A 27,086-nucleotide genomic window follows, 5' to 3' on the forward strand; every position below is an offset into this window, starting at 1 on the left:
CACTGCACCCACTGAAATGAGTTTTGCTCAAGGTGTTAACATCCTGAGCCTGATGATGATTTATTTTGTTTTGCAGGGGGGACCATCCAGGGCTTGATTTCTGATGTGTTACAGAAGAGAGCCCCAGTGCTAGCTATTAGCCTGCTCTTTGCTGTAGGCTCCCTTTTTGGATACAGCCGTGAGTATGCTTTTGCTGTGCCATGATAAGGGGGTCATTCACTACATCATAGAGAGAAACAGAGCACAGCCTCATTCTAGTTATGTTTTCTGGTCTTAAAACTGCTTCTGGGTCAGGATGGTGCCTTTTGGTCTGTTTTGCCCGAAGTGTGACACTACACAGAAGAACTCTGGTAAATGAAGTGAGGATTTTCCTGTACTGGTGAGCAATGGTACTGGATCCTTCTCCAGTGTCAGTGAGGTTTTAGGCATTGTCATATTATCCACACCACAACTGGCAGAGCAGGAAGTCTCAAGACCCATCCCTTTAGCAAGAGGGGAGTAGAAACAGATCTGTGATATTTATATGTATATTATAGAGAGGAAGAAGGCCTTAGACTTCACCACTTTTGCTTCTGTAAGTGATGAAACTGAAGAGTTTCTGCTACTTTTATAGTAGCTATGGCTCTGGGGGACTGACTATTAAAAGGAGTCTTGTCAGGAAAACTGCATAGAAGGATACAGGCAGATCTTACTTCTATGAAAAATACATGAAGCTTTTTTAAGGGCAACAATTTTGTGTCTTCAGACCTGGTGTCCTGTGGTATTGGAGTGCTTAGCTCACTGGGATGTCATTTCATTTCTCTGTGTGTTCTCCAAAATGGGGAGAGAGTACAGACAGTACAGACAGGCTTTTGTAGAGACTTGTGGACAGAAGTCAGTGCCTGAGCTGGACTCCTGCCTTCCAGAAGCATGCTGGCTTACTCAGGCTGTCTCAAAGTCAGACCACTAAGGTATAATCATTAAATGGTGAGGATTGGGTTTGGTGGCATTTTGTAGGGTCTTGTGCTAACTCATTACTTTAAAAAGCAAATGGGAAGGAAATATAAATATCTTGCTGATGAGATTTGAAGTTTGTACTGGATAGCAGAGTAGCCAGAGGTCCAGGTGTCTTGTGCTTAACTCCAAATGCCCTGCTGTCCAGACAGATACAGAAGGCTCAGACAGGCAATACAAAGTTACTGCACTGTGATCATTCCTGTCAGCCAAACTAGGAAACTTTTTTATGTGCATAGTACGTTGCACACAGGAGTAATAATAGCCTAAGAATATGTGAAGAAGCCTGCAACTTGCTTACACCTGGAAACCTGACTGTGTGTAGGCTCGAGATTGATTGGGTGAGTAAGAAATTCAGGGGGTGTCTGAAAATGAGATATCAGGGAAAACAGTGACTAAAAGCACCCAGGGGCTATAGTGGGAAACCAGCTGCATGTAGATGTTATGATGCTGTTCCTGGAAAGAAAAGTGGAACCTGGAGATGCTCAAATGTGGCTTTGTAAGGAGGAATTAGGATGTGGGTTTTTGCATTTTTCACTTTATTGGGCAGCTTTCTTAGGCAGTTTCTGGATTGCTACCTCCAGATCTAATCTCTGTGTTTTAAAAAAGATTTTGAAAACTTAAGAATGAGTGGAATAGGTGATTCAGGTGCTGGATACTTTATGATGGGAGAGTTTGAGTTAGAATCTAACTTCCCTAGAGAGACAGAGGGAGGAGGTTTCTCTTACTAATCAAATGGATTTTCAAAGAGAGTAAGTGAAAGCTGTGTCACAGAGGCAATACAAGGCCTGGGACCAAGAACCAGGCACATCTCTTATTGAAATAGGGCACAAACTTTTAATGGCACAGGTGACTTTTCTACTGTTAAGTGCTTTCAGGAAACTTCTGTGTCTCTTAAGTCTCTAAATGCCTTTGCAATAAGACTAATCTCTGTGGAGGTATCTAATCAAATAGAAGTTACTGTTGTCACTAGGTAACTGAACAGATGGTTCAAACTGGATGTTTGCATGCTGTTTGCTGATCCTCAGTAAAAAGAAAAAGGCTTTGTCAAATTTATTTGTCTTATTTATACTCATTTGGTCTCTCTTTTTCAGGTTCTCCAAACAGCAAGCCCATCAACGCTGTGATCATGGCAATTACAGGTATCTTATCAAATGCCACTGTTGTGCTAGCAAATTTATTGATACATGGCAAAAGAATCAGTGACCCCAGCCTCAGGTGGTTGTGATACATTTATGTGCACTGCCATTTCTGCTGGTTTTGCAGAATGTGTGAAAGCTGAGGCCCAATTTCTGTTACTTTTGGAGTACAACTGTAGAAAAACTGCCTTGCAGAGAGAGGTATAGAACACAGACTGTATAGAATAATGGCTTGGAACTAAAGGGGTTTGCCTTGGCTCAGTATCATGGGGGCAGATTTGTGCTGAAGTACCTAGCAGCCATCTGGTATCTGAGGGAGTGGATATATGGCAAAGTCATGAGCTGCAGCTCCCATTTGAGGGTGTTTGTCTGTCAGAACTCCAAATGCCCTGTGTACTGTGAGAGGTCCCAAGCTTTGTGTGCTAGCAGACATACTGTGCTGTGTTAGGGAATTAAGATTAGCCTCCATGAACAGACCCTTTCTTTCCAAATGCTCCTACTTCAGAACTCTCTGGCCTGTCATGTTGTTTTGTTTTGGTTTTTTTTTTTCTTCCATCCTCTTCCATGAACCCCTGGAGACTGAGGCTGTAGCATGGGGGTGTACTTCTCCAAAGCAGAAATGTGTCTAAATCTGCTTCATGCTGGGGGTTTGTATATGCATGATGTTTAAAAGTAGCTTTTTTCTATACAGTTTAGTGGATCCTGGCTTCTTGCAGAGTGCCACAGCTAATCACCTCAGTTTTGCTGGTGGATGAAAGTGTAATAGTTGACATTTTCTGTGTGTGTTCTTCAGGCACTACACAAGATGTGCCACGAGCAGATGCCTCAGTTGTGAGGATACACTTCTATCTACAATTAGTTTGTCATGACTGTCCCTAGACTGTCCCTTTTCCTGAGCTTTGCATGGTAGGAAGTAGGTGCTTTGAAGATGTCCTGTTGAGATTCTGTCCTCGTGCTTGTTTTGCATCAAGGCTGTTTTCTTGACACTTTCAGGGTTTTTCATCGGGGGCCCTTCCAACATGATCAGTTCTGCAATTTCTGCTGACCTGGGGCGCCAGGACCTGGTGAGAGGCAGCAGTGAAGCCCTGGCAACAGTCACAGGAATTGTGGATGGAACTGGCAGTATTGGTGCTGCAGTGGGTCAGGTGAGGCTACCCAAGGAAAACAGCTCTGAGGAAAGGAGGCAAAGAGGCTGTGTTGTGGTTGGAGATGTGAGCTCGTCCCTCAATCCAAGGTTTCATGGAGAGAAAGAGCAACTTGGGTCTGGTTGGGTTGTTTTGTAATTTATTGAGAAAAATACAAGAGAGCAGGTATGTTTTAAGCTTCCATTGGAAACAATACAACTAAGAACTAAGGGAAGTATTCAGAGGGCTAATTTTATGGCACTTTCATTATTCAAGTGAATTTTAGACTTTGATAATCGGAACTCCAAAAAGCAGGTAAAGGTCAGTCTCACAAAAAGTAAAAATATTTTGAAGTTTGAGATTTTTTTTGTTCAAAGGTAATGGCAAAACCTTTGCTTACAGAAAAGTTTACCTTTATAACCGAGTAAAATTGGGGCACCAATTATGAATGTTACAATGGTTGTAAAGCAATTTGAAATTTGCTCTTATTTCTGGTTCCCCTTTTTATCTATGGATGTCTTTTACACCTTGTAAATCCAGCACCACTTGCCTTGATAGTCCTTACAGTGTTCTGCCAGAGGTCTGAAAACTAGACTGTTGCAGAAAAGGAAGCTGAGAGTGTGCCCACTGGGGATGTTCTTTCTTCTCAAATACAAGCATTAACTATGTGGAAGAAATCAGTGGTCCTTTGGGGAGGATTTGTTAGAAATATCAGAGCCAGTTCTATTCCAGGCATCCTCTAGGGCTGGTAAAATACCAAGGATGTAGGCAAGTCATACAAGTTTTTTTTTCTGGAAAGGGATTTGGGTTTGTACTTGGCATTGATTGACTGATAAATACAATCGTTCAGTCTCTGTTTTGTAGTAAAGATGCTGCTTAGCTCCACTAAACATGGAAAATTACAAGTGCTTTGTGGGCATCTGAAAGTGCACTGGTGCTCTCAGTGTTCTTTTTACATTGTCTGGAGTGTTTCTGTCTTCCCCCACAGATGCCATTCAAACTTACGTCATCATAAAAATTGGGTCTTTAGTGCTGAAAAATTCCACCTGCCTCCCATTCTAACATGGCATTTATTTCAGCAGAGACAACCATGATGTCATTCTGGGGGTGTGTGAATAACAGCAAATGCACAATGAACGTGTTAGAAATTCAGATCCTGTTTTGTGCTAATATACTCAGTGGTGAAGAAGGGAGGCTCTTGTGCAGCATCTGAATATAAATCTGCTAACAGGGAGTACATTTTCTTTTGTAGCCTGTGTAGTCCTATTGAACCAGGACACAGTTCAGAACAGACTGTAGCCTCAAGTGTCTCGCCTGCAATGAAGGGTTAAGTAGTTAGTGGTGGCACAGCTCTTGAAAATCCGTTCTGTGTAATTTATAAGCCATTCTAGAGCTTTTAGTTCTTCTGAGAGTACTTACATCCACTTATGTCCCAGTGTTCTGTGCAAAAACCTTGTATTCAGCGCAGTCAATTTGTCACCCTTTGAAACTGTAGTTCTGTTCTGTCTTTGTGCTGCTATGAGTTACTGTAAAGCTTTGGGATGGTGTCCCTGCTTTGCTGAGAATGGGTTTTCTGCAAAAAGGCTGCTGTCCTGAGTTATCTCTTCTGACACGAAAAGATCAGCTGGAAGGTTTTGTGATCAGCTCTGTATGGAGTCTTAATTGCCCACAGATTCTAGAAAATGAAAGAATAATGCCTGAAAGTCATGCTTCCCAGTCTGAAGAATAATTTTTTTCCCTTCTTTCTTTTTAGTACCTAGTGTCTTTGATCCAGGAGAACCTGGGATGGATGTGGGTTTTCTATTTCTTTATTCTAATGGTAAGAACTCTCCTTTCTTAAAATTCTTTGTCAAAGAATTCAATTTGCACTAGTAAGTTTTTGTGAGAACCTGAAAATGGTGACCTAGGCATGCAATGTGTTTCTGCAGCAGCTGTGAACTCTGATCACAGTCTAAATCAACTGCATTAATTGTTTGATCCTTTAAAGTCCCATTGGCTAACAGAAACTGATAACTGTGGCAGGGGCACAAAAATACTTGCCTGAAAATACTTGGGAGCATTTACTAAAGCTTATACCACCTGACCGACTTCCAAAGCAGAACTTTTTCCTCCTTCATCTCCATAAAACATAGTTCCTAATATTTTCAGGGAGGTGAAGTTAAGCTGCTTGTTTGCTAGCCCTTGCAGATGACTAAAAGGAGGGATGAGGATCTTGAAACTAAAATGAAAATGCCTTGCCCTGATAATCCACTGGTGGAGAAGACCATGCAGGCCCTGATCTCCACTGCAGTACCACAGTGGTGAATGCTGAGCAATTAATCCATTCTTCCCTGCTGAAAGTGCCAGGAATTGTCTTTGCATTTCTGCTGGCAAGGAAAAAGGCCTTTTATAAAAGTAACCAGGAAAGGTGACCCGGAGGAAGCCATTGAGGAGATGAAGAGCTCATCTTCTTTATGAAAAGAAGATTGTGACAGCTGAACCTGTGTTAGCTTTCCTGGAGGCTTAGTCCTTCCAGCTGCTGTGCCACTTTGTAGTGACTTCTCTTGGCCTCTATCTTTATGGGGAGGCCTTGAATGCCTGGTGGAGTGCAGGGTGGCTGCAGCTATGGTTGCTCTGTGCTAACTGTCCTGGATATGCTTCTTTTCACAGACGAGTTCAACAATCCTGTTCATTTCACCATTAATAGTGAGGGAGGTCAGGCTGCTCCTGCACGAGCGGCACCTGCGAGTGCTGGCTGAGTGACTTCTGCTTGCCCCTGGGAGGAGCATTGTATGGAACTGACAGCTGGAACACTAATCAAAACTCTGTGAGACTGTTTCATACATTTTCTAGGTGTGGACTAGTTCAAAAGGGTTCTGCAAGACTTTAGAGAGCTGCCTTTGCAAGCTCAGTGTTGGAAGTACCAAATACCCGTCCTGAGACCACCTGCATCATGGAGCTGCTGACTGAAGCTTGACAATCCATGGGACTGCTGGATTATCCCAGCCCACCAGACTCTTCCATGTCAGTGTTCACACTAGGGTCTTCTGTTAGGTGGTCTGACTGCTATACCCTCTCTTATTTATTTCTGGATGTCCTGACCAAAGGTCAGCTCTTAAAACTGACAGTGGAGAGGCTGTCTTGCAAGGAATTTTGATGCTCCGTTGTGCCAGTGAAATCATACAGTGCATTTCATGGGTAGTAAAAATTTTTACTATCACTTTAGCTTTTAGAAAGGGCCAAAATAATTATTTGGAATTGGGCCAAAATAATTATTTGGAATTTGTGCTGTCCGGTTTTAAAAATGCTGTTGCTAAATCTCTGCACATACAGACCTCTGCCATCCCTAGCTATTAACTGTTACCTATTCACATTGTTTCACATGGAGAAGTTACTTCCATATGTTTTTAGCATTTTAAAAATAATAATAATATTATTATTATTACTAATCTCTGGGAAATGAGATTTTCAGTTTTTAACTATTTAAGCAGACAAAGAGTGTGCAATACTTTACTGTGATCTCTGAGAACAAGCCTTAACAGATCCTTTGTGTCTGAAGGATCCTTGAATGGCTTTGGGGATCAGTAATGGGACACAAATACTTTTCACTACTGCTTTGTTATTTGAACTCTTATCAGAACTGACCAAACTGGGACTGTCAGGTGACCCTCTGAAGAAAGCTGATGTCACTGATTTCTTACTCATTGGGCAATTGCTCATCTCCAGCAAAGGAGAACCAAAATGGAATTAAAGGAATTTAAGGGACCTTGCTGCTCTTAGACATGAGCTTCCTGAGAGGGACTGAGGAATGCTTGTGGAATAGCACCAATAAGCAAGTGCTCCTGTCCTCCCCTGTGCTCTTCTGCCTGTAGCTGGTAGAGAACTTCAAGTTCTGGGGTTTTAAAACTTGAGTTGTACCTTGAAGAGAAAGGTAAATGCAAGTCAGCACTAGAAACGTGTGACTGCATTTGGTATGGTGGTATTTGAGTACTTTTGAGATCCTCAGTTACCCTGTGGTAAGCAGGGTGACTGACAGACAACCTTCTCACATTTATTGATGGGATTGGCTAATAACATCTCAACAGATTTGTTTCCTGCTTTTGCCTTGGGATGTTTCATTGTAATAGGCTTGTGTCAACCAGCAGAACTTCTGATCCAACATCTAATTGTCATGTATGGGGGTAGGGGACAAGAAAACATCATGGAGCTGAAACTTGGAAACTTCTTAAATGGGAAAAGTTGCCTTTTTAAAGTGTACAGTGATTTTTATTTTTTTTATTTTTTAATCGATGAATGTCATTTTTTAGTCATGCTAATTGTAATGAGTGGAGCTCTTATTAGTGCCTTACAGTGTTACTGTATTGAACAATTGCTTGGTAATTGCTGCTTCTGCAGTGCGGGCTCTGTGCACATTTTTGCTTACTGTGAAACTCAGTTGCTCCATTCTATACCTTTTTTTTTTTTTTTTTTTTTTGTGAGAGTGTCTTTCTTTCTTGGTGGGGGCTTTTTCCTTGCATTTTTTTTGTTAACCCTTGAAAAATTTCAGTGCTTGGGAAAATGATTCCATTAAGCTGAAGAGGGACCTAAATCCTTGTCTCTTCTCATTCCCATTCCAATTTTTTGCCTGTATAATTAGAGCAGGAGACTGAGAATCTGTCATCCTGTTCTCAGAATTATGCCCTGGGGTTAGTGTTCACATCCCAAGCTACTCATTAGCCCCTGTACAAATAGAATCAGAACTCCCTGAAACTCAGTTCCAAAACTGATGGCGGCACCGCTTGCCCCAGTGGTTGTGTCTGAGAATCTGTGGTTTCAAATTCCAACCTGGACGAGCTTTTTGGAGGGACGTCTGGGCGTTAGATAAGCTCCTGATGAAAGGTGGGGTGGGAAAGGGAGGTCGCCCGGGCTGGGGCCCGGGGAGGAGGGGCAGGGCCCTGTAACAAATGGTTTCCTGTAAACAGTTCTGTCCCCTCTTGAGAAGTGTGGGACGTGGTGTGAGCACAAGCTGCCCAGCAGCAGCAGCAGCAGCAGCAGCAGCAGCTCGCGTCTAAGGCCACCCTCGATTAGGGTGCCTGTGACTTCAGGGTTGTTTTGCTGTTGTCCTGGGTGTTGTTATGGGTTCTTGTGTATTTTCCTCAAGGTGCTCCAATGGAGGAAGGTTTTCAGTCTGGTCACGCCCCAAATGATCTCACGTGAATAAATTTAATTTGACTTGATCTGAGCTAATTCTTCCGTGCGTTTTATTCCGCTCTTCTTGAACGCGGTTCTGCTGAGCGTGCTCCTCGTCCTCCTCGTCAGAGGAGCCTGGCTCTGGAAACTGCTCTGCACTCGACTGCTGGAAGGACCTGAACCCTGGCTAAGGCTGAAACCAAACCCTCATCCCAGCCCTAAAAGGGGACTGTGTCCCACACGCTGTGGTTTGGCACTCTCGCTCATGGGCCTTATGAGAAGTTTTGTGCGAGTCCCCTAACAGAGATGCCTGTATGGGTATAATTAATGGTATCAAATAAAGAAGCCAGAACATACACTTGGCTTTATTTATTTATTTGGTTAATCTGCATGTAAAAGTCAGGTGTTCTTCCCTTGAAACTAAACGTGCTATGTGGCTGCTGGTCCTGCTGTGCCTTCTCTCCTGTGGCTTGTTCCTTTGAACGCAAACCCACACCTATGCTTAGCTCTGTTTAAATGGACACAGTGGGGAACTTTGTGTTTTATAGTTTACTGTAAATTCAGAGTTGAGCACAATACTAGACTGCTGGAGAAACCATTGTGCCTGTGCATTCTCATCCCTCAGCTCCAAGTAGTTGGGTGGTACTATGATGCTATTTATCAAGAAAAGTAGTAATTTGTATTTTTACCACTATATGTCACTTTTTTTTTCTTTTTTTTTTTTTCCTTTTTCCTGCTTGTGAGGAACTTTCCAGCCTACTCTGGAAGTAGTACTCTTAAGGAGTAGAGCTTTGCTTGAGTATTTTTTTTTTTTAAATGCTGATAGTAGCAGTCCACACCAGCACCCCTTCTGGGGCAAGCAAAAGTGTAGGAGCTATTTAATTTTAGAGCACAAAGGAAGTACATTTGGAACTGATCTCTGAGCATCTGGCTGCAGCCTTGGACGTGACAGACCATCTGACTAAACAGGTTCTGAAAGCAAAGGTGTGCCTCAGCCCCATCATGCTTTTTTCATATCAAGGAAGGTCCTTACTGTAGGTGCAATGGTGCCGTGGCCTCTTTTCCCCAGAGGTCTGGAACCTCTTGGCAAGAGGTGGCAGTTACCACAGTGCTCTCCAAGGGGCAAAAATTTGGCTTTTGCTTCCGAGTGTTGGGCAGCCTTGGAGAGCACGTGAGCTTCTTGTCCTCCCCAAGCCCAGAAGAGCAGCTTTCCCTTCTGTGGGAAGGTGGGAGAGAAGCAGCTGAGTGTTACAAGGGTAAGTAAGTGTTTACTCCCTGAGAAAGTATCTCTGGAGGTGAGCTCCACAGCTCTCCCAGTAAAATCCCTTGGTTGCTCAGGGATGCCCCAGGCACAACCACTGATCCGTTACTCTTCTGTAATTTTGCCTTCTCTCCAGAGGTGGCCAAAGTGCTCTGCCAAACCTATTTGCATTTTCTTCCCCCTTCTTTTCTAACTCAAAGTGCCTACAGGGATGTTTCGGGTTCTGCAATGCGAAAGTTTTCAAAGGCACAGCATGGCCACCTTCCTATATCTTTGTCAAGCCTTATCTAATCCTTTTAGTAAACAGCCTGCTGTCCTCTGAGGGCTGTAAATACAAGCTCTTAGACCATTTTATGGAGTTGGATCTGGGGAGGGGGTGTGCCTGTGATACACAGGCCCATGAAAGCATGTTTGTTCTATTAAAGCCCGTCTCAAATGAGAGTTGCTTAGATGAATATTTAGTGTAACACAAAGAAGAAGAATTTGCACAATTGCTGTGAATGTTGCCGTTGGTTCTCCCGTGCTGCTGATTAAGCCTGTGTACATGTCTGTATCCACAGAGGTTCTCCTGAAATGTCTCCTTTGGCCTCCTCTAGGAGAGTGTGCAGGTGTCTTTGGAAACATGCAGCAGACAAAGCACTCCTGGAGCTGGGAGCAGATAGCAAGCTTTGTGTCTCCTTTGTTAAGTTTAAAATTACTGCTTGGAGACAGAAGATTTGCATCTGTGACTGCACAAGCCCAGGTAAACTGGGGACAACCTATCATCTCCAAATAGTTTTCAAAACAGCAGGTGGCTGCTGATGGACCTCCAGGTGAACTGGAGAAGCCCGAGTCCACTGCTGGTGTTGCTCAGTTGTGAAGAGCAGGAAATCCATACATCACCACCTCTTGTCCATAAGGGTGACATAAGTAACAAAGTAATTCAGAATTTTACAGTGGAATTGCAGAAGATGAGGATGAGATTATTCAGATGTGCTGCGTAAATCTTTCCTTACCATGTGATAAGCAAAGTACTGGGGAATCAGGATGGGTTGATTTCTTTGGGCTCCTAGATTCCAACAGTAGAGAACTCGTATACCCAGAGACCTACATTCTTGCTCTTCTTCCTGTTTGTCAGGTGGGACCAGTTAGCAGAAACTCACTCATCTCCTCTAGGGTGCATGGCTGAAGAAAGCGACAAAAACTGATCTTTGCTTGCTTTGAGAGAGCGCCAAAGATGACAAAGCAATTGGGTAATGGCTGAGCTACTCAGCTGGAAGGATGGGAGTATCCAAGAGGCAGTTTCAATGAAACTGGCTCCACTATCCATTCACCTCTTTTTTCAGTCTCTTTGCCCTCTGCTGTAACTCTTGCATCCTTCCGGGAACATTAATGTTTCATTTCTTCCAGTCAGAAGCAGGTTCATCCCAGGACTACTAATCAAGGCACGGCAACACGTAGGACAGACTGCAACAGGCAGCTATGGTTCCTGCAGTGGAATGTTAAAGAGCTGTTAGGTGAGGAGAGGTACAAAGGTGGGACCCCTGCCTGCAAGATGAGGAGGAGATTGTCAGCAGTGCACCAGCACCAGTGATGCCTGAACCACTGCTCACCTCCAAAATGCCAGGCAAGTGCCTGTGCAGGGCTGGTAGGGTAACTGCTGGCTTTTTTGCTGCTTACCTTTGTTTCTGTTTGCATCTACTGGAGCTCCCAGGCCCTTTTTTTAAATATTGTCTTTGGTCTTGTGTGCTGAGGCAGGGTAAGGGCTGGTTTCCCTGAAGGGGAGGTGGAGGGGGTTGGGGAGCATGGAGCCAGGGCCCCAGCAGCTGGGTTCCACCCTGGTTCTGAGGGACTCTGGCCTTTGCTCCCAGATGGTGAAATCCAGGTTGCTGCATGTGCCTTGTTCCCCTGTACTTTGCTGCTCTGGCTGCTCTTTTGCTACCAGTTGGAAGAGGCTCTCTGCATGTCTTCTGTAGCTAACTGCAGTTTTTTTGGCTGCTCTCTCTTAGGAAGAGATCAGGGAGCCACTTTTTTGGGGGGGGTGTGGGGAGGCTATCGTAAGTCAAGGTCTTGATTTGCCAGACTTGCTGTTTTCTTCCTATTTCTACTATTTCACCTCAGGTTACCCATTCAGTCTCAAATGTGCAAGGCTGGATTCCATCCTCTTCTGTCCCCAGTCCATTTTCTTTGCTCCAGCCTTTGTGGCAGTGTGTCTCCAGGACTAGAAAAGGAGCCAGTATTTTCTGTGCTAACAAAGTGAGCATTGTAATGCAGTTGTGGAGTGGGTGGATGTGATTGCCGACAGACTTACTCCTTCTGCAAGGGTGTGGATTAAAGCTCAAGGTGACTTTGTTCCTGCATAAATTCACCAACTTTCCCCTGGGGAACTAAAGGGGCAGGGGTGTGAGGGGACAAGTATGATAAATGAAAGTGTCAGAAGGAAATGCACTTAACATAGCACGCACTACCAAAGCATAAATGTGTGCTCTGTGAGGAGCTTTCAACGGAGCTTAAGGTAGCACTCCATGGATTTAAAAAAAAAAAAAAAAGCAACCAACAAAACCAAAACCCAGGACAATGTTTAGCTGGGAAGTTGAGTGTGGCTCTCTGCAGGCTGCTATCCCAGTGTAATTGCCTGGGTAAGTGGATTAGTGAGCAGCAGCGTGCCTTGTTCAGGGTTAGGCAGGCTTCGAGGGCGCTGTTCCTGGGGGTGGAGGAGAGGCAGGCAGCCTGTGCTGCTCCCCACCAGTCAGACCTGTTCGACACTGAAAGCTGTGGCAGAGGGTTGGGTTGTGCTGGGAAGGGTCCCATGGAAACAGTTCCTTTCAGAGCTATCACTTGTCCTTATCTTCCCCGAGGTGGGTATGGTGACAGCAAATCACATCTTGGGACACTTCTTCTCTGCCTTTGTTGCCATGGGAATCGGTGTCTTCTGCAGCTTTGTCTTCTGTGAAAAATAAGAAGTATTGTCTCCTCCCTTGGCTCACCCACCAAAATGTGTGCAGGATGGAGGAGGGTTGTGGTCAGCCACCTCACACTTGGAACAAAACATTTGTAACAGGGGTGCAAGGTCACTTGTCTTAAAATCTCCTGAAGCCATGCGTGTCCCTCTGTGGTAGTTACTGTGTCTGTGTTACAGGGTGGTGTCTGTCCTTGCGCCCTCTTCACAGGAGGGTAGAAGCACCTGGGTCATGCAGACATCTAATATGCTAAAACATGACATTGTTCCAAAAATCTCTCGTGGCTCAGGTGGTTGAAACCCCATCCAGTGGGGATTCAGGTGGGGTCCCTTTCCTTTGAGGGGACTGCAGGGGGTGGGTAAAGGTACCATGTTTTGGATCCCTCCCCAGGTAACCAGGCAGCCCTTGGCAGGGATGTGGTAGCTGGGTGGCCAGTTCTTCACAACCAGGAGGTGAAGGAAAGATGGAGCCTCCGAAGGGAGTCCCTGAGTAGTGGGAGGACACTCAGGATCCTAACCTGTAATCTGCAACTCTCCTGTGCTTCAGTTTATGGCCAAGCCCTGTCAAGTGTGGTGGGAAGAGAAGAGGGAGAGGAGAGGGAGAAAGGAGAGGAAGAGGAAGAGGAAGAGGAAGAGGAAGAGGAAGAGGAAGAGGAGAGGGAGAGGAGAGGGAAACGAGAGGAGAGGGAGGGAAAGGAGAGGAGAGGAAGAGAAGAGGAAGAGGAGAGGAAGAGGAGGAGAGGGAGAGAAGAGGGAGAGGTTCACTTCACATTTACCAAGTGAACCTTAATCCTTAGGGGAACCCATTCAGTCCCTGGAATTTTCGATGCTGTACGGAGAGCCAAGGCTCTCACTCAGAACTGTCCTGAGGTGATATGAGAAATCTGCTTGGTTGAGGGAGCTGCCTTCCTTTTTATCATATGTCTCTTCCTTCCTCCCAGCCCTCACTTTGGGTCATTTCTTCAGATCACAACTGATCGCTCTTTTAGTTGCACTTCTCGAGCAGATTCCGAGACCTAATTAAAAGATATTTATCTGCTCAAAAAGCCTACGAAATAAAGAAGTGGTGTTATTTCCCCATCACGAATGAGGAACTGAGTCAGTGGGAGGCTAAATGACACATCTGAGGTTACCCAAGAGTGCCGAGCGCTGCTGGGAACCGAATTTGTCAGTTCCCTTCCCGGCTGCCAGCGCCTCAGCTCTGTGCAGTGCTGGATGTGGGGCATCCCCCTGCCCCTGGCCTTTCATCTCAGCCTTGGACCTTGGATTCTGAAACAAGCCATAAATGCAATCAAACCTCTTTCAAGGGAAAAGAGCGATTTATCTTGAGCCCTAAATCGTTGGCACTGAACTGAGAGTAGAATTTGAACTGGTCTGTGGAAACAACCCCTGCAGTTACAATCCAGTGCTTTTGCTTAGACTTTGGGTGTTTGTGGTGCCACCTTCTCTTTGGGAGGTGGCTGTGATACCTCCAAAAAGGTTGACAAAAGGTTTGTATTTGTGCAAAAGTTGAAGGAGGCTTTGTACCTACATCAAATGTACCTACACTTTCAAACTGTGTCTTCATGCTATGCAAAAGGAGAACTTCTGATGCTCAGCCGTTCAGACCAGAAGTAGTGCAATGTAGTAGAGATGAGAAATGAGGAACTCTGGAGCAGCAGAAAAAAACAATATGCCAGAGCAGCTTAATATGGGATGGAAATAAAACAACTTTCTCTCAAAATGTGTGCAAGTGCTGTGTTTTTAGATATTAAAAATATATATATATCTATATAATAAGCTGTTTTAAATGTCTTTCAAAAATGCAGGAAGTTTCACTTTCTTATCAATGTGTCTTTCTGTGTTTACCTTTTGCATATGTATGAGTCTATCCACATGTATAAATACATGAAATGCTCACATGGTTGTAGCTTGAACAGTTTTCTGCCTTTTCAAGTGGTATTGTTTACTCTCCAAAGGTATTCCTCACAAAATCCACTTTAACTCGTGTGCTGCTAATTTTAAAGCTACTTCACTTAGAGCTTGAAGCTGGTTTTGTTGCCTTTGACCTCTGTCTGCAAAAGGACCTTCCTGGAAGTTGTCAAGAATGTGGAAATAAAATGATGAGATGAAACCAATGAATAATAAAGGGTAGGCAACTAATGAGTCACCACAAAACTCCATCAAATGGAAAATACTGAGCTCCAACTCAGCTCGGTCTGGCCACCTATGCATCAGTTCTGAGTTCTTCAAAATGTGCCACTACAGACGGCTGATGCAGTCAGCTAACCACGGGGAAATGGGACAACTTCAAAGCACTGGGAATAATAAAAGTCATGTCTGCCACTCTCTGCTTACTCACCCTTGAAAGAAGCCAGTATGAAAGCAGCAGAGAACGATTTAGGCTCACAAACAAACTGACTCGCAGGCTGTGATGTGTTAGAAATTAGTCATCTTTCAGTCTGTGCTCCTGATTTTGCTCAGTGGCCAGCTGTGGTGCCTCAGCCTCCGCCTGCCTTCCTGGAAGTCAGGGAAAACTGAGAAGCAGGGAGAGATACGGCAGAGGAGCTCCTCTGGAAAGGAAAATTGAGCCCTGCAACCAACCTCACCACACGTGGGGAGCTCTGGTGCAGCTCTGGCAAGGAGCCCTCGGTGCTGGCACAGCTGCGTGGCTGCCTCTGGTCAGGGATGTGCAAGGCGAGGGCATTAGCAGTGAAGGTTGGGAAGCACCATGGGACAAGGCATTTGAGGCACAAAGAGATGCTTTATTGGCCTGGGGCTTCTCATTTAGTGGCTTCCCCAGCATGGACACCACCACAGAGAGGTCATTTACCTTTGCCAGAAGAAAGGAGGGAAAGGTTGCCCCATTGTTCTCAGGCTTCAAAACCATGTCTCCTCCCTGAAGCTGTGGAACCAGTGGGGGGCTGCTCTGGTGGTGATTTTCTTTCATGAGTTTGGGGGTGGGTTCGGCTGGTTTTCAAACACCTTCCTCCAGCCTTTCCCTTATTGTACAGCAATATACTGCTGCTGACAGGCAGTAAACCAGCAGTTAAACCTAAATCCCTTTCTGGCCAGCTCTGAGTCCCCCATTCTTCCTCCTCACTGCCACAGGGCTCAGCCCTTCCATGCTGCTTTTGAGGACAGACGTACGGGGGGGGGGGGTTGGACTCGATGATCTTTCAAGGTCCCTCCCAACCCCTAAAATTCTGTGATTTTGTAATACAGAGCTGCAGCCACCACGGCTACAGTGTTTGCTGGAGATGGGAGCTTGGTACTGCCATGCCTGGAGTCCAGCTCAGATACCCATGTCAGGGGCAGAGTGCCATGCAGAGGTGGCACCTTGCTGTCTTCACCCTCCAAAACAAGATGTCCAGTGCACAGGGAGGGAGCAACGCTGCTGGGAACACACAGGGCCCAAGCAGTGGGTGGGTTGATTCGTGGGATGTGTGGTGATGTGTTTTCTTCAGTGCTGTGGGTGCCCCGGGTTGTACAGCTTACTGACACTGCCAGGTGCTCTGTTTTTTTATCAATCATAATTTCTTTTTGCCCAGTACCCAGCCACAGGGGACACAAGCTGAGCAGTGGTGTGGCCAAACACCATGGGATGTCCACTCGCCTGGCACGTCCCCTCGGCACAGAGCCCACCAAAATCTCACACCCCCCCCAGGGCAAGAAAACCTGGGTTGGCTCTGGTCTTTCAGATAAGAGCTGGGCAACCTTGATAAGTGTGAGCAGAAGGGCAATCCTGGTGCAACAGCTGCTTATAATCAATGAGGGGACATCTCACAGGTGGGGCTGGCTTCCTGCCGTGGGGGACTGCAAAGGGACCCCCCCCGAGGGATGGGGGAGTTTACCCAAGCTGCTGGCAAAGCCCCAGGGACTCGTGCTGAGTTTGGGATGCTTTAATGTTTAACAGGTGCAGGTGCACCTCCCCGGCGCGGGTGGGAGTCAAAAGAGAAGGGGGTTTTACAGCACGTGCTGCAGGCGCTTTTTGAAATGTTAATATCACATCATCTTGCTCCTGCTTTTCTGAAGTGGTAAGGCCCAAATCCAGCAAGAATCTCCCGTTGGAGCTAATGAGAGTCATACATATCAGTCTTTTCAGCGGGTAGGAATTAATACAGAATATTTTATCCTTTAAAATGCTGGGTAAACATTAACTAATCCTCTCGACACCCTTCTGGGGTAGGTAAATATTACTTTCTCCCAGGTGCAGAAACTAAGGAGGAAAAGTTATGTGATTTGCTTAAAGCCACAGAGGGAATCAGGTGGGGGTAGAGAAGGGGGGAGGGAGAGTTTTTTTATAGCTTGTGCCTGTGCTTAGGCTCATTGCAGGTGCTGCCTCTCAGCCAGTGTTGTTTTATAAAGTCTGTTCTGGCGGTGAGGAAACTGGTGCCGCCTTACTGCTACAAGGAGTGTGAGCATGCCTGCTGCTGGGCAAACCAGAAATGCTTTGAGGTCTGCCCAGAGCACAGACAAAAGGAAGGGCTTTTTGGGGACAGGTTTTTCAGGGAGCAAGTGGCTCTGCAAAAGCTGCCTTGCTTTGAAGTCACTGAAGTTTTGGCCAGTTGGCTTCAAGGCAGGACTTAATGCCATGAAAAGTTTGTTGCTTCCAGACTGAGCTTGCTGTGCGTGGGGGATGCTCTCAGGGGGCTTAGCCCCACGCTGCCTGCCTTTAAAGTGGGTGATAAATACTGTCTGCAGAGCTGGCCTTGTTTATCTTTGGGATTTACATAGCAGATACAGTGGCGGGACAGCCCTGTGTTTGCAGACCTGGAGGGGAAGCTGCGGACCCGCTCCTGCCAGCCCAGCTCGAGGAGGGGGCTGCTTGTTCCTTGGGTTGGGGGGGGGGGTGTCGGGGTGCTGCTGCTGGGCTCAGCCTCCCCCCGGTGCCTACCTCGGGCTGGGGTAGGGTTGGCTCCTTAGGAAGCCTGCGTCTGGTGCTCCCTGGGACAATTGTCTCCCCTTTAGGGATTTTAGATGCCCTTGCAATAAGGATCTTCGCTTGTGGTGCTTAATTGCATCCCACTGTCCTCTCCCTGCTCCCATCCCCATGGTGTGTTGGCTTGTTTTCTTGGTTGTTTTCTCATCTCTGACCTGGCCGGGGCTGCGGTTCACAGGTGAACAGATAAAATTCAGTGTAAACGCTTGTGTGTAAAGCCGCTCTTGCCTGCAGAGATAATGTCTCCGGTGTGCCTCCGAGGGGTTTATGGAGTGTTTACACAGTGGGCTATGACCGTGGCCACCTCAGGGCAGTCACCATCCATTGGATACCCTTTGTTTGTCATCCACAGATCCCTTTATGATCAGATCTGAGGCAGGGCCACGTTTTCGAGGTCTGTTTCTGAGTGAAGGGCAGACAGAGAAGGCTCCCGTCTCTGCTTCATAATGCCTGGGCTCTTTTAATTAGAGACACATGGTTTATTATTTAAAAGAATATGCTTTCCTGGTCATTTGTTAGGATCTTGTATCTGAGAGTGCTGCAGCTTGCGAGCCTTAAATTAAGCCATATGAAGGACACTGAGCACCTCAAGAAGGGGGTGCTGCAGAACCAGAGCCTATTGTTCTCACCCTCAATTGTGGGGAAGCCCTTTCCCCTGTGCTGGCTCTTTCACTTAGTAGCCAACTAATACACACAGTGGTTTGTTTCTGTCTCCATCTGTTCCAACTTCAGTTTATTCATGGCTCTGTAGATATTGTACACTCTGCTGCTGCTTTTTATTCTTCTTTTTCTGTTCCTATTTTTTTTTTTCCTGATGGGAGAGCCTCCCCTTTTCATGGTTCACTTAGTCATTTTGTAAGTCCCTGCTTCCTTGTCAAGTTTTCTCTTTTGTTGTATTAATTGGTCTTAAATCTATAGTCAGGTGCTGCGCGCGTGCTTCCCATGTTCACCTTAACCATCTGCTGTGTTTCATCTCCATGGCACCCAGGCCAAGTTCCAGCTCTGGTAATGACATCCTGCTTCCCCACATTTTCTCTATGCTTCTATTTGGCTTTAGTTAACTTCTTTTTTTTTTTTTTTTTTTTTTTTTTTTTGTGGGGTGTCCTAATATTCCCCTCTGCTCGGTGACAGGCAGAGGTGAGGGGGGGCAGCTCTCCTGCCCATGAGGAGAAGCCACAGCAGCAACCTAAGGCTCGGAGACCAAAATGGGGAAACCATTGGATTGCAAAGCAGCTGTGTGTTTTCAGTGCTGAAATTATACAGCGAATTTTGCATTTCCCTGAAGTCTTCTGCAGGAGAGGAGGTGGCTGCCTGATATGGGTGCCACTGCCTCCCAGCTGTCCTTCTGTTGGCACGGTTCTTGGAGGAGGGCAGAATAACTCCAGATGATGTTTACCTCTGGCCTTAATCCTCAGAGATCCTCATATGTTCAGAGTAAAACCTGATGTGTCCAAGAGATCCCAGAGCATATTGAAGCTCTGGGAGTCTTGCTGACCCTTTTGCCTGGCTTATCTGACACTTCAATAGTGCAACAGTTGTTAGCTTTACAACTGGGCTTTGGAATGATGAGACTGATGTCTGCATTTGGGAATTGCTCTGTGAAGCACATGTTTTCCTGGAGGAGAGATGTGTGGGTTCTTGCTACTCTTTTTTTTTTTCCTTTTTTTTTTTCCCCCATTGGATTCTCATTTTTTGTTGAAAAGACCATCTAATGCTTAAAACTCGCTTAAAAGCACTGCTGGAACTTGTAAAGCTTGTTTATTCGTTGCTGGCCTGGAAGCTTTTTCTTCTCTCTGCTAATCCTGTTACTTCCAGTGACAACCCCAGCCGTGTGGGTGAGCCACTGGCAGGTCTCTGTCTTGCCTGTGTTCTTCAATTGGGAGTCCTTACTGTCACAGCCTGGCTCTAGTTGTTGTGCCAAGTCCTGTACCAATAATTATGGGCACCCAGACTGCAGATAAATGGATGGATGGATAGATAAATGGATGGATGGATAAATGGATGTCCTGCTGCTACTGCACACTGTTTATAATCTTCTAATCTCAGTTTCACTATGAAGAGCATTCTGTGGCTTAACATCAATGGTCTGACATCTGCTACCTCGGTGTGGTTAGCTGATTGTTTGTGTTGTTTTATGGGAAGAAATCTGACAGGTGATTTCTGTCTGGCTGTCACACTGGTGGGATTTCAGGGCATGGACCCATTTCAGCCTCCTGCCCGGTGCTGCCTGGTGGCCCCAGCAATGCTGAATGCTCAGGAAGGGGCCTTTGCATTAGGCTTCCCAAAAGTGCCTGCATGTTCTGCTTTCAGCTACTGCTGAACAGGAAAAGCAGCAATAGTCTCGTTTGTAAGGGTGATGGCCAAGAGACCTGGAAAGGGATCATGCTCTTTGGGATCCACGGCTGATCCTGACCCCTGCCTTTCCTATCGGGAAGCCTGGAGTGCTCTGTAAATCACACTGTCAACACCTGGAGGTGGCAGAAACTACTGTTTTTTTCCATTGTCCCCAAATCCAGCCTTCTCTTTGTGTGGATTAGAGGTTCCCAGGCACTTTTTGAGGCCGTGTGCCAGAGCTGCACTTTGAACCATGTGCCTCCCTGTTTTCTTGGCATTGTGTGGAAATCATCACAGAGCAGCTTGTAGGGGCAAGCAGTCCCAGTGACCAAGGCAAAGAACTAAACTGGGTAGCAGGGTCAGATGCCCAACGTGGGGCTGGGGTTGAGGCATGTGCTGCAGCCTCTGGCCAGGGCCACCAGCAGACTCTTGCCAGCTCCATTCTTACATGAATTTATCTGTGTTCAATTAACTTCTTTCTTTTACCTTTCACACAATCTTGTGTGCAGGATACAGCGTGGGTTGGAACTCTCAGGTGCATTTAAAAGTTGGTAAAATGTGTGTAAAATGAAGTAATCCCACACATTTGTGCTTGGTGGCACTAAGGCTACTCAGTCAATAGCACTCTCACAGCTTTCAGAGCATACTGGGTGCACAGCCTGGACCTGCCAGTGCCCACCAAGAAGGGGGGTGCCTGGTGAGAATGGCACAAACCCCTGCCTCTTCTACAGCCTTTGTAGCAGGCAAAATCTTCCTGGTGGAGTGGGAGGTCAGTGGTGGTGGCTGGGCTGCAGGCAGTGACTCAGAAGTAGTGCAATGATTGGTGTCACTTTTTACCTTGATAGGCAAAATGTCCACGGGACTTTTAAATGCCTTGTGGTAGTTTCAACTGCTTTGGAAATGCCAAAGAAATTATTTGGGACTATGGGAGTATTCAAGGGAAGGTTGCCACATGAAGTCATGTCACCTTTGAGGCTTCTGTGAACCAGAGGAAGGAACATCAGAGTTTGTCCTTGCAGAAGTCCTCTCACCCTGTTCTGCACAGATTTTTCCTTGAAACTGCACTAATCCACCCCTGCTCCCATTCTCCTAGTTGTGGGGGATAAAGTACTTTTACCAATGTCTCCCTTAGAAAACCATCACTGAATACATGGGGAGAAAGACCTGTTCTTACTAATGAACAAAGAAGTACAGCTAGCAATAAAACCACCATCAGCGAAGAATCCTGCAACCCCAAATCCAGTAAAGCCCCTGGAACATTTGTATATTATTTATCTTTTGAGCCTAAAGGTCTTTGTGAAGATGGTGGCCCTCTGGCAGGGGTTAATTGTGCACATGTGTGCAGGCAGGGAAGTCTCTGCTCTGAGCTATTTGGAGTCCAAGTGCACAAGGCAGGTGGCAAGGGGCAGGGAAAAGGAAGGTCTAGGGACCCCATTTCCATGACTGGGAGCAGGCTGACTACAGGACAGATTGTTTCAATGGTATTTGGAAGCATGGAAATGGAGAGAGGAGGTTTCCCTGATGAATTGCTTGCTGGGATACTTCATAGCACAGCTTTTGGTGCATTTCTGAGTGATTAAATATCTTTGAATGAATGAATGAATGCTTCAGGTGGGCAGCATCCTGCCTCCCCTGCAGGGATGCTTACAGCAGGGAGCAGAAGTCCCCTGGTTAAGGACTCAGTTGGTGCTCCCTTCTTCTGCCCCTTTCTTTGTTCCCACAGATTGGATCAGCTCTCTGTGCCACTGATTGTCACCTGATTTATGGAAGCCATAAACTGCAAAGCAGAAAGAAATAAAAGTGCTAAACACTTAGTTTTTTAAAATGTCCACAATGCATTGAAGTCTTGGTGATTAATTTGCTCATAAAGAAATATTATGCTTCAGATCACAGTCTTGGGCTGCAGATGGAGCCTGAGATCTGGCCTGAGTCTCTCCTACTCAGGTCATAAAAGGAAGGGAATGGGATGAAAAAAACCCAAACACATAGCATGTGGGAATTAGGCTTGGATATCCTACTGTATGTCAGGCCCTGTGTGTGGGAGATTGTGTAGAGAAGTGTTGATGTTCTCCAGAAAAAAACTGTCCTCTGCTGGAGGGACAACAGGCTCGTGGAGGGAGGGGCATTGAGAAGGGAAAATAAAACTCCATGAGCAGCAGTCAAACAACTTAAATTCACAGTCTATGTGAAAGTGTCCAAATCGTTGGGTTTAAGGCCTCTTCTCCTTGGCCTAAGCAAAGGGTGCTGCCTACTTAACTGTGATACTGTCAACCTGTCCAGGCCAAAAGCTGGTAGGTGTTTGGGAAGAACTTGCCTCTAATAATGGTTGCTGCATACTGATTTTTGCTCAGTGCAGATGTTTTTTTCTGTTTCCAGTCATCAAAACCAGCCCCCAGCCAGCACAGCACCTGTAAGAGCTGACATGCAGCAGCTACATGAGCAGGTTAGACCTTAAGTGGTGTCACTGATTACTGAAGAGGTCTTCCCACTGACATGGGTGGGGGCCTGCTTTGGGTGGGTAAAGTTCCTTTCCAGTTAAGCTTCTTGCTGCAAACACTGCCTATGCACCTGGCAGCTAAAAGCAATTAATTTCTCCAAAGGAGATCAAGGAGTTCAGGGCCAGTTCAGTGCAGTCATATTTTCTCCTATCTGATCTTCTCCACCTGTCAAACCCACCTATTAGTCCACAGCCATCTCAAATGAATCTTGATGTGATGCTTCAGGGTTACAGGGGGGCAGGAATGTTGTCAGCAATTTTTTTGATCATCTTTCCTTCTGCTCTTTCCCTATGTCCTGCTGGTAGGGAGGCTGCTGGCAGCACTGCCTTGTGCCCTGAGCAGCCCAGAGCTTGGTTCCCTTTTCCAAGTCTTCTTCCTCCAATAAACTTTTATTTAAAAGAGAACTTGGCTTTCTCAGATACACATCCTAAATGTAGGGTCATTTATAAGATGTGGGAACTGGGAAGAAATTGTCACTTCTGTTTTGTTTTTTTTTTTAAATTTTTTCCTCCATTTTTTTCTCTCCCTCAGTAATCAAGAACAGATTTTCTAGGAAGCCTTAGTCTGCTCTCCCAGCTTTGGTTCAGGTGCAGCCTTCGCAGTGTTGAATTATCACCTCCTCTTGGCCTGCTGACAACACTGCCCCTGACATTGCCCACTTTGCAGTCCATGGTGTCTGAGATGAGAGCTCACTCATATAGAGCTTAGCATGCCTGTACCTCCCAGGTCCTTTTCAGCCAGGTGACTATTGGGCCAGTCTGTTCCCAGCCTGGGCTGATGCCTCCTGTTATTTGTCCCCAGGGCACTCTCCTCCCTGTGTTTCATGAAACTGCTGTTGGTCCAAAACTTGAGTTTCTCAGGGTTGTTCTGGATCCTCTGTTTGCTGAGAGTATAATCTTTCTCCTATGCTACACTTAAAGGATTTTTATCACTCCTTGAGAACTACTGAGTTCAGCCTTGCTGCATCTTGAAGGCTTGCTGATAATCTCAGCAGGCACACGGTAACAGTAACTGAAGTGGGCAAAGTACTGCATTTCAGCAAGGACTTTCATAATTAAAATAAAAAGGCTTTAACAAAAAACACATCTAAAGCTTAAGTAGCCTGGTTGAAAAGGGAATCTGAAATATTTAACTTCTCCTGCAAAGTGCTGCCACTTGGGCAATTCCCCAGTGGCTGAGGTGGTTTTGGAATTGGCAGTGCCTGTGCTCCTGGGGCAGGAGACGCTCCTGCCCTCCTTGTGCAAACAGAAGAGTTTCAAACACTCTTTATAAGCCCCAGAGAGGCTCGGCCATGAGTCTAGTTTAACTTCTGGGGGGAAAAAAAAAAAATCACTTTTACCTTGTAAATTAACCCAGCTGAGAGCATTCCCTGTTCTACAGCCTTTTACTGTACTGAACATAGTAGGAGAAATCTCAGAGAGAGAGCGCTCACGGGCTATTTCTCCTCTAGTTATAACAAAGTTCATTACCTTGAAGAAATCAAAATTTTCAAAGCTTCTGGCTGCCCTATCTCTCTGTTAGTGTTTCCTGAAATGTTTTACAGCATCCTCTTTGCTGTTTTCCTGAAGACTTGGTTCCTCTTTGTGGTCAAGGTTTCTCTTTCCCTTCTTCTCAGCCACTGAGAAGCAAGGGCCATGTCACTATGTTTCTGCAGGGAAAACAAATGATTGTGATGGCTAAATGGCACCATTTCTTCTGGTAGGTGCTTGCAGAAATGGAACTTTGTTCCTTTCTCCAACTGTACTTGCTTCTTGTACAGAAGAGAAAGAAGGGATACTTTATCCCACCAGACACAAAGTATACCGGGAGGTGTGGTGAATGTTTAGTGATCCCTTTTAATAACATCCAGAAAGAAATTGGCTCAGAACTTTACTCACCCCAGGCCCAGCCTTTGATTAAAAGGCTGTAGATCATGTGTCCTTGCAGGTCTGGCAATAGGCATTGGTACCATGAAAATAGCACTGAACATCTTGCTTCTCACAGGGCTAAAATAGTAGCTCTTTGTGGGTCAGAGTAAATATCAGTTGCATGTTCACCAGCAGTGCCACTTGTTGATAAATCACTGATTGCTCCAATAAAATGCTCAAAAATGAGAAACACTTCCAGGAAGTTTACTTGGATATTCTTAACTCTGACCTTTAGGGAGTGCAGATACTTGTGAAGAATAATACACAGATACTGTTCATTATAAAGTATGTAAATAAAAACACTTTAAACAACAGAACTATGTGCTCCCTGGACATCTGCAGGTTTGGACAAGCAAGCAGTGTATCACCCTGCACCTTGAGTACTGTGTTCAGTTATGGTCCCCTCAGTGCAAGAAAGACATTGAGTTGCTGGAGTGAGTTCAGAGAGGGGCAACCAAGGTGGTCTGAAGAACAAGTCCTGTGAGGAGAAGTTGAGGGAACTGGGCCTGTTTAATTTGGATAAGAGGAGGCTAAGAGGAGACCTTGTTGCTCTCTACAGCTACCTGAAAGGAGGTTGCAGTGAGGCAGGGGTTGGCCTCTTCTCTCAAGTAATTAAGCAGTAAGACTGGAGGAAGTAAGACTGGAAGGAAGTTGTACCTGGGGAGGTTTAGACTAGACATTGGGAAGAATTTCTTTACTGAAAGAGTAGTCAAGTGCTGGAACAGGCTGCCCAGGGAGGTGGAGTCACCATCCCTGGAGGTATTAAGAAGCCATATAGATAAGGCACTTCAGGCCATGTTCTAGTGAGCAGGATATTTTGGGCTATTTTTGACTATTAGACATTGACTATATTTGACTGTTGGACATGGTGATCTTAGAGGTCTTTTCCAGCCATGACAATTCTGTGAGTCTGTCCTTTAAGCTGGTGTAAGCTTGTCTCTTGTGTATCGGGGTCCAGCACTGTTAACTATGCTGGTTTAGGCAGTAGCTCCACAGTGAATCAGACCTGTTTGGCTCTTTTGCTTGTGAGGCTGCAGAGAAGCTCTGGGCAGCAGAGGATGTTTGGCTGCTCCACTGGTTGGGAAGTAGTCATAATTGCTGTGTAACCCCTCCTCCCTGGGTAACTTGTTTCCTGCAACAGGCATGTGCTAGGATAAGTAGTGCTGATTCCAGGCCACACAGGATTCAAAGCATGTCACCTGCTCAGTGACTCTTTTCCCTTCATTTTCTTTCTGGTGTCAACCTGCCCAAATGATACCTTTGAGAGTCTGCATGAGTAGCTCCATGTGTCAGCACCTTCTCTGTTAGGTTTGACCACTGATAGGTTCTTGTCTTCCTCTCTGTTTGGTTAGTAAAAACCTCCTTTCCTTTGGGTCCTTCGTGCATCTCCTCTTCATGTACCCTCTCTGCCTCCAGTGAGGTACACTTTAGGGCCACCAGTGGGGTGACCATGTTCCATATCTGCCAGGGCCACTCTTCCTCTGGCTCCAAAGGAATGGCTCCCTGGGAGTAGTAGTCAGTCACACTGACTGGTGGCAGCAGATAGAAAATCCCCTCTAGGATCTCCAAGTTTCTTTTGGAAAGCCACACCTGGCTTGTGTGGGCTTAATAGCCACATAAGAGACTGACTGCAGGAACCACAGCCGTCCCCTTGCATGTGACTGTCCCCTGCTCCCAGGAGAAACAGCCCTGCTGCTCTCAATCTGATGCTGAGGTGCAACACTGACTCTGTTACCCATCCCCACTTACCCAGCAGCAAAGTGATTAATTTTCCAAGTGACATAGTCTATTGAACACTTCTTTCAATTAAGGGCACCAGAGGCACAATTTAGATTCGGGTTAACTTTCAGCTTCAGGGGAGACACTTAAAAGATGCAGTGTGTGTGCCAACAAACCTGTTCATCTCACAGGGATGTGAATATATCTGCCTTCTTGGCAGAGACTTTCCTCCTAAATCTGGGGATTGTTTTAGGCTTTGCTGAGGTGCAGAGCTGAGAGGAGATGGCTTCTCAGGCACCAGGTGGGGGAACAAACATGGCCTCATGATGCAAACAGGCAGTGGTGCAGTGGAGGTCTCTAGGCAGCTGGGGTAGGAGATGCTTTCTCTGGATGTCTCTTTTATTCCTAGCAAGCCTGTATGATGTGCTTTTCAAGTCCCAGAAAGAAGAGCAATTTGCTGAACTTTGATCATGTGAGTGTTGGTGTTAATAAGTTACAAACTGAGCCAAATGCTCTGCCAGAGCTGAAGGCAGCCTGGGGGAAGTTCCCTGCTTTTCAGTACTTTGCTACACCCCATCCTGTTTGCATCATCTTCATTAACTCAGGCAGCTCCTCTGGCTTGGGTGCCAAAAGGGGTCTTGCAGTCACTTCAGTTCAGCTCTGGGCTGATGCAACTGACCCTCCAGCTGCTGAAATGCTGCTGGTGTGGGAACGCCAGCTCAGTGCAGACCTGGAGACCAAGGGGACAGAGCTGTCACGTCCCCATTTGCCCAGGGAAGTGTCATGGAACTGGCACAGAGAAGAGAGGCCAGGAGCTATAGCACCCACCCAACTCTGGTCTTTCCTCATTCTCTGAATTTGACAGTCCAAGATGAAGGCCTTTTCCTTTATCTGGCTTTTTGCCTTATCTAGCCTCACAGGATCTCCTCTTAGTGGGTGGCTTTGGGAATGATGGCCTAGCTTCTGCAACTTAGATGTTACCGAGAATTTCCTGTCCACTGAACTCCATGTGAGTCCTGCTTATAAAGGCCAAGGATACTTTGCAAGAGTTGCTGAAGCTTCACTATGAAGAGCAAAGCTCAAGGAGGGAAGTAATGATGTTTA

General features: G+C 45.9%; 1 protein-coding gene across 2 annotated transcripts in view; it reads left to right on the forward strand.

Moving 5' to 3' along the window:
- SLC37A3 (solute carrier family 37 member 3) overlaps nucleotides 1-8,456 on the forward strand; it is a 26,275-nt gene extending 17,819 nt beyond the window's left edge. For both annotated transcript variants that reach the window (XM_071727416.1, XM_071727424.1), the window contains exons 11-15: nucleotides 77-178; nucleotides 2,088-2,135; nucleotides 3,126-3,277; nucleotides 5,010-5,075; nucleotides 5,906-8,456. In XM_071727416.1, coding sequence (XP_071583517.1) covers nucleotides 77-178; nucleotides 2,088-2,135; nucleotides 3,126-3,277; nucleotides 5,010-5,075; nucleotides 5,906-5,998 — 461 coding nt within the window. In that variant the 3' untranslated portion in view covers nucleotides 5,999-8,456. The remainder of the gene's footprint in view (nucleotides 1-76; nucleotides 179-2,087; nucleotides 2,136-3,125; nucleotides 3,278-5,009; nucleotides 5,076-5,905) is intronic.
- The last annotated feature ends 18,630 nt before the right edge of the window (nucleotides 8,457-27,086 follow it).

The sequence above is a fragment of the Heliangelus exortis genome, chromosome 1 (genome assembly GCF_036169615.1).
Source record: "Heliangelus exortis chromosome 1, bHelExo1.hap1, whole genome shotgun sequence".
NCBI lineage: Eukaryota > Metazoa > Chordata > Aves > Apodiformes > Trochilidae > Heliangelus > Heliangelus exortis.